The sequence below is a fragment of the Medicago sativa genome, chromosome 5 (assembly GCF_051527215.1).
Source record: "Medicago sativa cultivar Bolivia chromosome 5, Bolivia_mono, whole genome shotgun sequence".
Taxonomy (NCBI): Eukaryota; Viridiplantae; Streptophyta; class Magnoliopsida; order Fabales; family Fabaceae; genus Medicago; species Medicago sativa.
The window spans coordinates 37,224,001-37,234,133 of record NC_140753.1 but is presented as its reverse complement, the minus strand read 5'-3'; the positions used below and the strand labels follow the sequence as shown (position 1 = coordinate 37,234,133).

General features: G+C 33.2%; 2 protein-coding genes across 3 annotated transcripts; both read left to right on the top strand.

The window, feature by feature from the left end:
- The first annotated feature begins 501 nt into the window (after positions 1–501).
- On the top strand, positions 502–3,357 carry LOC146922099 (transcription factor MYB98-like). The gene is made up of 4 exons (XM_085711456.1): positions 502–517; positions 1,444–1,630; positions 1,733–1,859; positions 2,753–3,357. The coding sequence occupies exons 1-4, from the start codon at positions 502–504 to the stop codon at positions 3,269–3,271; spliced, it is 849 nt and encodes a 282-aa protein (XP_085567582.1). The 3' UTR covers positions 3,272–3,357.
- Positions 3,358–4,868: 1,511 nt separating this feature from the next.
- LOC146922098 (endo-1,4-beta-xylanase 5-like) lies at positions 4,869–8,491 on the top strand. Of its 2 annotated transcripts, none has more exons than XM_085715212.1 (7): positions 4,869–5,038; positions 5,445–5,491; positions 5,579–5,798; positions 6,400–6,563; positions 6,690–6,788; positions 6,960–7,745; positions 7,950–8,491. In XM_085715212.1, the coding sequence occupies exons 1-7, from the start codon at positions 4,999–5,001 to the stop codon at positions 8,304–8,306; spliced, it is 1,713 nt and encodes a 570-aa protein (XP_085571338.1). In that variant the 5' UTR covers positions 4,869–4,998; the 3' UTR covers positions 8,307–8,491. The 2 variants fall into 2 exon arrangements, with proteins under 2 accessions (XP_085571338.1, XP_085571339.1); XM_085715213.1 differs by lacking the exon at positions 4,869–5,038 and adding an exon at positions 5,213–5,327.
- The last annotated feature ends 1,642 nt before the right edge of the window (positions 8,492–10,133 follow it).

Below are 10,133 nucleotides of genomic sequence, written 5' to 3'. Positions count from 1 at the left end.
ATCGCGCTTTTATATTCCCCCTTAACCGCCATGACACGTATAGGAAGAGAAGCCTATAACAAGTTAAGAATATTATGACGGCCCTAGTATGCACAACCGTCTAAGAAAGCATGTCCCCACACACGTATAATCAACCGTCAGGTTGTATTTTAGACACGTGGTGACCGTAGGTTTCCTCTGAGGTTACCTATAGCCTAGGATTAGGTGGAACTCACTGAGACATTATGTCTCATCCCAATCCTTATTTGTTTCAGATAAACAGGTTGGATTTGCAAGCTAGTAGCCGAGTGGATATCGCGACAAGTGTTCGTTTGTACCGCTGCAGGATGTATGGATAATCAAGGTTGCATATAGCATATTTTTATGAAAAGTAGAGTTGTAATATGTTGTACAAACACATTTGTTGTATAAGATTATTCATTCGAAGTTTTAATGTTGTAAAAATTTAATGTATCCAGTACTAAACTAATACACATGATAGACTTTCTAGATACGTCTAGTATGGGTGTTACAGTGTGTATTATAGGAATATACTGTCTAACAATTGATTGATTATAATAACTTTGTTTAATTACAGAAAGTTTTTTCAACAAATAAATTCATTAACCACGTCAATGGAATATTGGCATTGATTTTTGGGTTAATTATGTTTTTGGTCCCTACAAAATTGCGACCTCCTTACTTAATTTTAATAACATTTTTAATCCCTACAAAAAAAAAATTTACTTATAATTTTAGTCTCTGCTAAAATAAATTTTGTTTAATTATCCTTAAACTCTTAAATTTTTGAACGATTCTTTTTATACAAGTTTAGAACACTATGAAATGTTCATTTACTAAAATCTATAATTTTTTAACATGAAATAAATTAAATATGAATTTTTTAAAACGACAAAAGTTTAAAATATAAGTAACAAAAATATGGACGTAGAAATCAAATTTTTGCGATATTTTTTTCGGAGGACCTTTTAATAACGTTCTTAACAAGCCTGTAAAAAATTGTTGAAAAACTTAAGAGTTTAAGCATAAATTAAACAAATTTGGATTGAGTAAGGACTAATATTGAGTGCAGAAATTTTTTGTAGGGATTAAAAATGCTATTAAAATTAAGTAAGGACTAAAATTACAAGGTCGCAATTTTGTAGGGACCAAAAACATAATTAACCCTTGATTTTTCCACTAATAAAACTTTATTTTTTTGAGAAAAAAACTTATATCAATTTCCATAAATAAACTTGAAATGTCATTCCTTCTTGTAAAACTATATTTTTAGTGCAGTGATCAGATGCAAAACAAAATGTGATTTTGGAAGTAAATTAAATGTGATTTTGGGTCAAAGACAAAATCGTAAAAATAAAATAAAAATAGAAACAAGACTTAAATGACGTGATCAAATTGCCTAAAATATTACGGGAGAAGGGTATTCATTTGTTTATAATGTAGATAGTGGTAATGGTGATGCTTATGTTATGGAAAATTTCAGATTTGGAGATCATTGCTTGAACAATCATTCTTCGAGGAATACTCAAGTCTCGTGCATATCTTCAATGAGTTATTGCAAAAGAGTGGGCATGACCAGAAACAATAAGTCCAACATTGTAAAAGGACAATGGACACTAGAAGAAGATAGGTACATATAAAAATATCATTTACTTTTTCTGTCGCTGTTTTATATTTTTTACCAATTTGGAATTTTGATCCAAGTAGGTTATGTCTCTGTATGTAAAAACAGGTTGTTGATAAATTTGGTTGAACAATATGGATTGAGAAAATGGACTGATATTGCTCAGAAATTGCCTGGTAGAATGGGAAAACAGTGTAGAGAGCGATGGATTAATCATCTAAGGCCAGATATTAAGGTGCATATTTAGACCACCCCTGATTCTTTTTTTAGTATTTCTCATGTGTACTTGTGTTCAGACCTCTCCTGATTCTATTTTATTGAATTTTTTAGACCTTTATAAAAAAAAGTTATATGATTAGATTTTCCGATTGTACATTAGCTAGTGACCTAGGTTCAATCTTGAAATTTTTGTACGCTATAATAAAATGTATAAAAATACCATCCTTAAAATTGGTGGTTTTCACTAACCTAGCATGGTGTATGTCTCCTTTAATCTAGATTTTTATAGGTATAAAAAATACAAATAATGATGTAGAATTTCTATGCAATTAGACAAAGACGGCCTAATAACTTTTAATAGTAAGTGAGACCTAAATGAAGGTTGAATAGATGTGATTTTTTTATTAGAATAAATATTACGTCTTTTTCTTGTAAAATTTATTGAAAAATAAATTTGTGTTGGTGGATCTAAAGTGAGGGTTTTAGTGGCATTATCCTTACCTTTGGGTTTGCCATGCAAATACACACACATAGTATTACAAAGAAAAATGTTTGGTAGACTTGTCAATGGTGTAACCTCTTGAGAGAGATCAGAGAGCGTGATGTGATATATTGATGATCTGATAAAAGGAAAAAAGATCGAGAGAAAATGAAGTATTGAATGAATGTAGTGATATTTGGGGTGTCCCAAATACTATTGTTGAGTTAGATATCTAGCATACATTTATTTCACATGTTATATGTTTTCATTTTCACTTCAACTAATAAATATTAGAGAATATAATTTAATTTTTCTAACTATTTTCTTTTATAATATTTTTTAAAACAGATCCAGCTAGCATTTTAAAAAATTTACAAAATGTCAAAACACTGTTTCTAAAAGTACCCTCTTGTTGTGGCTTATTGCAGAAGGACATATGGAGTGAGGAAGAAGAAAAAATATTGATGAAAGCTCATGGAGAGTTGGGAAACAAATGGGTAAAGATTGCCAAAAGGTTACCTGGGAGAACTGAAAACTCAATTAAGAACCATTGGTATGCAACAAAGAGAAGAGAATATTCAAAAAGAAAGTACCCTAGTGGAAGTACTCTTCTACAAGAATATATCAAGAGCTTGAACTTAGACCAAAAAATCCCAAAAGAGTATACAAGAAAATCTTCAACTAAAGCCAGTGACAGCGAGTGTTTGCCAACCAACCAAAGCACAATATCAGCTCAGTCTCAGAAAGCCAGTGACAGTGAGTGTTTGCTATCAAGTGGTGATTTTGATGATGATATCCTAGATATTTGTTTCGATGATAATTTGTTTCAAGATGGGTGTAGTATTGATTCTCTGTTAGATGATATGCAAATTGTTGAAGATACTATGCTTGGAGTTGATGTTAAGAAAGAGCTGGATTTGATCGAGTTTTTTTACTCAGGTCAATGAAATAACTCTTATCTTTAGCAGTAGCTGCAACATTAAATTTATAATAACATGTAATACACTATGTTTAGTTTATACAACTTTCTATCTAGTCCAGGAAAACAAGACAGATTATAGATCTTTGAATTTAGTTATTATTCGCTCCTGCATGTTAAAATTGTTGCTTACAATGGTGACATTTTATGTTCTATTTTGTGATGCTTCATTTTTGTTCTTTGCCATAAGTGTGAGATTTTCTACAATTTTTGGTTTCAATATAATGGAAAAATAAAGGCTTCAAGTTTCAGTTTAATCAGGTAGTTTATTTCTTGATCATGCCTCTATAGCTGAGGTTATTTGCCATGTTTGTCTGATTTAGATCAAAATACTTTGAACTTGGCACGCAACATAATATTGCGGGTGCAGAAAAAGACTCAATGAATAGGTACTGTACAATCATACTAAAAAGGGTTTATCGTTCAAATTGACGCTGTAAAATACGCAATGTCTGAAAAATGACCTTGTAAAATAAAAAATAGATATTATAACCCTGTAATTTGAAATTCTTCATATTTTTAACCCTATAATATACCCGTGGTCCAAAGGTTGATCTAGATAATGAATTTTTTCAGACATCGTTAGGATGTTAAAACATGGCTTTACACAAAAAATTCGATTTGGCATAAGGAGGTGCCTTTGAAAGTTACGGTTTTTGCTTGGCGTATTCTTCGTGAAAGGCTTCCTACAAAGGACAATCTTCTTCGGCGCGACATTCTTCATCATGATAATCTGAAGTGCATGGAGGAAACGACATATCATTTGTTTCTTTCTTGTCCTATTTTTGGCACCATTTGGTATCAGTTGCATCGTTGGTTAGGTGTTTCAGGGGTTGATCCTATGTTTTTGTTTGAGCATTTTTTGCAGTTTGGTCAATTGGGAGGCAATCACAGACGCCTTAGATCAATTCTTATTTTAATTTGGCTAACGTGCACTTGGGTGTTATGGAAAGAACGTAATAACAGAATTTTTAATAACAAGGCATTATCGATTGATGAATTAGTGGACAAGGTGAAGCTACTTTTTCTTTTTGGTGGCTGAAGACGAAACATGTAATTTTTGCTTTTAGCTATCATTGTTGGTGGCTTAATCCCTTTGGCTTGATTGGGCATTGTCATGTAATTTTGTTTTTCAGCACTTGTAATTTGTAGGTGAAACTCTTGTGCTAGTCAGAAAGAACATTTTGTTAATATAAGTTTTATTTTGGCTTGTAAAAAAAATTTAATGGTACTAAATCAATGTAGTTAATTACAAATCGTTATTTAATGGTAGGTGTTAAAATCAAATCAATGGAAGTTATTCGCAGAACGAATTAACGGCTAAATGTTCGCTTTAAAGAAATCAAAAGAAATTTCCAAGTATAAATTATTGCCGAATTGGGATGGAAATTAACTATAGCAGTTACAAACATGCATTGAATTGTTACCAAAAAAAATACCAATTCATTGAATATAGAGATCGTGTAAATAAAATTAAGTGCAGCAATTTGTGACTAGTTGGACACATATCATCATCATCATCATCACTATTATAAAAACGATGGTTCGCTTTAACTATCACTCTCAAAAATCTCAGGATACATCACATCACATCAGATCACATCATGCTTATATAAACGATGGTTCACCCTAACTTATAATATCACTTTCAAAAATCTTATCACTCCCATAATTTTTGTTTTTATAGACACAAACATGAATATTGTCCTTCTGCTATGTGTCATCCTACTTGCAGGTTTGTAACCACGAATCTCCACTAATCACCAAGGTTATGATTTCTTAATGTACACCAAATAGTAAAATCAATAGTTGCTAAGCTAACAAAATTGCTAAGTTGTTTTTTACTAAAAAATAATATTTTTCAATAAAACCTCATGAGTGGTGTCTCCAAGCAAAGGTTTATACGGTTATGTAAATATAAAATAGCAATGACTACATATTCGTGTGTTAAATGAAGATGTAGACTAACAACAAACCATGATCATTTTCATGTGTTACGTAAAGTATGTTTGTGTTATGCGAAGGTTCGATTTCGTGTGAGCCTTATATTACACTGTTGTATTTTAGTTTTACTTTTTCATTTTCCTAGAAGTTACTTATGATTTTATGAATGCAAGCATAATATTAGTATGATACCACAGGTTTTGAAGCTGAAGCATTATCCTATGATCATAGTGCCAGCATTGAAGTAAGCTCTCTCACTAACATTTACATCTTGGAGTGTAACAAACTGCATAAAATCAAATTTTATTCTAATTGTTGGTTTCATCCACAGTGTTTGGCACACCCACAAAGGCCTCAGTACAATGGAGGAATCATTAAAAATCCAGAACTGAATGATGGACTACAAGGATGGACAGCATTTGGGAATGCAAGAATAGAACATAGAGAATCTTTGGGTAACAAATATGTGGTAGCCAATAACAGAAATCAACCACATGATAGTGTCTCACAGAAAATTTACCTACAAAATGGATTGCATTATTCTTTATCTGGTAAACTTTTTACTCAAATACCATAAGTTCTGCATTGTTCCTCGCACCTAGCTAGATTTACTTTATACTAGAGTGTTTAATATGAGAGTGTGAGAGGAGTAGATCTGGACCATAAAACCATAGATGGTCACGTGACATTTTATTCTAGTCTTAACCATCCACAATTTGATCTAAGTAAGGCTAAGAATAATTCCTCTCGTATCGGCATCGTCAAAAGACCAAATGTATAGTGCTAAAGTACACAAAAGAACAAACATGACAAAGAGTAATATCAACTTATTTATTATTAGAAAAAGTGTTTCTTTTATGTTTGCACCTAAGTTTTGTGCATTTGGTCTTGTGACCATGTAACACTAAATCGCAATTTTGAGACTATTTTTTAATCTTTCTTAGTTTTAATCATTTTCTTTATCGTTTTAATCTTTTATAATTCTGCTGGAAATTGTTCTCTCAAGTCATTGTAGTTTTTGTTTTAACTCATCTTTGTCTAAAGAATTCATTCTCTTAAGTTTGTTGTTAATATCTATTTAATCAATTTTAGTCTATAACTTTGTTGGGTTTTAGTAATAATTCGATTGTACTATGGGTTAAAATTGTGCAGCTTGGATACAAGTGAGTGAGGAAAATGTCCCGGTGACAGCAATGGTCAAAACAACTGAAGGATTTAAATTTGGTGGTGCCATTTACGCTGAGCCGAATTGTTGGTCTATGCTTAAGGGTGGTCTCACAGCGGACGCAACAGGAGCAGCTGAGCTCTATTTTGAGGTACAATTCTTGTGGCTCTTCTTCATAGTTATGATTTTGTAGTATAGCTCTATTTTTGTAGCATTTATTCATATGACACTAATTTCTAAATTTCTCTTTACTTCTTCAAAATACTGAATTTTGTAGAGCAATAATACTTCTGTTGAAATTTGGATCGACAACATTTCCTTGCAACCTTTCACGAAAAAACAATGGACGTCTCATCAAGAACAGAATATTGAAAAGGTAAACATTATTTAATTATTAGCAACCTTCAGTAGGTCCAGTTGAACCTCAATTATTGGATAAATCCTATTTATCGGTCATTGGATTGATCCAACGATTGGGTAAGGTATCGTATGTGTAAAATAAATAAAAAGGGTAAAGTGCATTACAAGTTTAATTCTGACTTTGCAGATTCGCAAGAAGAACGTAGTAGTACAAGCACTTGATGAACAAGGACGCCCTTTACCAAATGCAAGAATATCTATTACAATGAAGAGGTATGGTTTTCCATTTGGAAGTGCCATGAACAAATACATCCTGAGCAATAGTGCATATCATTATTGGTTCGCATCTAGGTTCACGGTAACCGCATTTGAAAATGAAATGAAGTGGTACACGAATGAATATGAACAAGGCAAGGATAACTACTTTGAAGCCGATGTGATGCTACGGTATGCAAAGAAACACGGTATTGCTGTCAGAGGCCACAACATATTTTGGGAGGATCCTCAATACCAACCTTCTTGGGTACCTTCGCTCTCAGCAGACCAACTTAACAATGCAGTCGAAAAGAGGATAAATTCTGTTGTGTCAAGATACAAGGACCAGCTAATTGGTTGGGATGTTGTTAATGAAAATCTGCATTCCTCATTCTTTGAAAGTAAACTAGGACAAAATTTTACAGCAAGGATGTTTAATGAAGTTCACAACATTGATGGAAACACCACTTTGTTCATGAATGATTATAATACTATTGAGGATAGTAGAGATGGTTTATCAACCCCACCAAAATATATCAAGAAGATAAGAGAGATCCAAAGTTGGAATAAGCAATTGCCTCTTGGAATTGGACTTGAGTCTCATTTTTCTAATTTTCCTCCCAACTTGCCTTACATGAGAGCCTCCCTCGACACCCTTGCTGCCACTGGTTTGCCAATATGGATCACTGAATTAGATGTTGCAAGCCAGCCAAATCAGGTAAAGTCGATAACACCAATTATGCTTATCATTTCTCATGCTACAACGATGTTGCTAGAAGTGTAACATGTGCAAATTCATTAGTAAAATATGTTATGCAATCTACGATTATACACATTTAAAGTAAAATGTGTTGTTGAATGAAATCATATTCTCACATTTATGCATTAACTAATTTAGGTTTTCCACTAATGATTTGTGTAGGCAGTGTACTTGGAGCAAGTTCTTAAAGAGGCACACTCTCACCCAGGGATCCGAGGCATTGTAATGTGGACAGCATGGTCGCCACAAGGTTGTTTTAGGATGTGCTTGACAGATAACAATTTCAAGAATTTGCCTACAGGCGATGTTGTCGACAAACTGATTTATGAGTGGGGGAGAAAAATATTTTCAGGGACAACAGATAAAAATGGGTTCCTTAATGCCTCCCTTTTTCACGGCGACTACAAAATGGAAATTAGTCATCCTAAAAAGAAGAATTATACTTTCACTAATCAGTTACAAGTGCTTTCAAAAGACAAGTCCAAGAAAACAACCCAATTTATACAAATTTCTATTTAGTTATTTGCTTCTACATGGTAAACTTGTTGCTTATAATGGTGATGTTTTATGTCCTATTTTGTGATATTTCAGCTCTGTCTTTACAATATCTGCAGGATTTTCTATACTTTTAGTTTATTTCATTGGTATCGTGTTTTGAACGCATTTGTACCAGTATAATGGAAATGAAGGCAGTTTCAACTTAATTTGATCTGGCAGTTTATTTTGTTGGTCTTATGTCTATATATTGTGTGTGCTGAACATTTGCAATCAGTATTGAAATTATGCTTTTGTAGGAAGACATTTTCTTTTAATTTCATTTGCATTTCAATGTTGCTGTTACCTCATGTATAGGTTAGTGAAATTTAAATGTTAGCAAAATCACACAGGTTAGCTTTTCTAATTTGAAATTTTGTTATGAGCCAATATTTACAGTGTAATAATTTTTTATGAACTTCCAATACTCCAGTGAAGGTTAGTTTTGATTTTAGTTTTTCTTGTTTATTTTTGCAATTTCAAATATTGTTAGAAAATAAACGGTTTTTTGTCTGCAAATGCCGAAGCAGATTTTAGCATTTCTTTTTCCTAACCATAATAGAGGAATTTTTTTTGCTATCATTATCCAGATTCTAATAAATAAAAGAGCATTGCTATTTGTTAAGGAGGAATTGTGTGTAAGAAAAGCAAGAACGCATTGCATGTATCATTTAAAATAATCCAAAACGGTTTATATCTATGTTTGGTGGAAATCATGCCGCATATGTTGTGCAAATCAACGGCCACAGTTGTTCTTGCGTTTCGTCGCTCAATGTTTTCGTAAGAAACAGAATTTTCCTAAATAAAAAGCAAGAACTAAACCAGATATTGATGGAGCACTGCGTGAGAGATCTATGCAAAGTAGAGATATTTGGAGCAAGAAAAGGGGAGAGTTCAGAGAAATGTGCTATATAAATGAGTGCCATAAAATTATTGTGAAATGTGAGCAAAATGAAAAGAGCAACCAGAAACCAATAAGCCAAAATATTTACAAACAATGCAAAGTGTGAATGAATGAATAATTGATGTATTTGAAGTAGACGCATAGTTAACATGAACAAAGAATAGAAACTTGCCTCAGTGGACTCTTCTTCAAACATGTCAAAACAAATCCTTTTTTCAGAATGCGAGAAAATAATCATTTAGCTGCACAAAATATCATTAAAATGTAATATCCTGTTAGGAACTCAGCAATTGGATTCCAATCAAACTCCCCAAAAGTAGACAGAATTGATAAATCAAATGAATTATCACTGAATGGAAATAATAGGAATCAAAAATATGATAACCTTGCACTCAAAGGTGGTAAAAGAGAGATAGTCTTCAATAATTAACTTCCGATGTAGCTTCTACGCACGGTGGTGCGATGAGCTGCGGCTTCCCTCCGCACCAGCTCTCTCCTATATCTCTCGGCGTTTTCGACACCGATGGTTTTGGTGGAGCCCCCATCGTTCATGGTGGCGGCAGCTGGAGCTCGTGCTTTCCGATCTGCTCGTCAGTGACAGATCTTGGGCGGTTTAAAACTCTGAGTCTTTTAGATCTGGATCAGTTCTTTGCTGGTAAGACTCTAGGATCCGACGTGTTTTCCGTGATTCAACCACACGTGTTTTCCGCGATTCGACCACGGTGATGCTGGAGTTGTTGCAGATGGCTTTTCTGGTTCGTGGTTGTTGTGTCCGACTTTATATGTGATTTCAGCCAAAACAACTTATTTTTGGTTGGTTACTAACAAATTATTTTTGGTAATGATCAAGGTCGTTCGTATGAATTAGGAGGCTCAGCTCTCACAGTAAAATCAGTCAAAATAAAAAT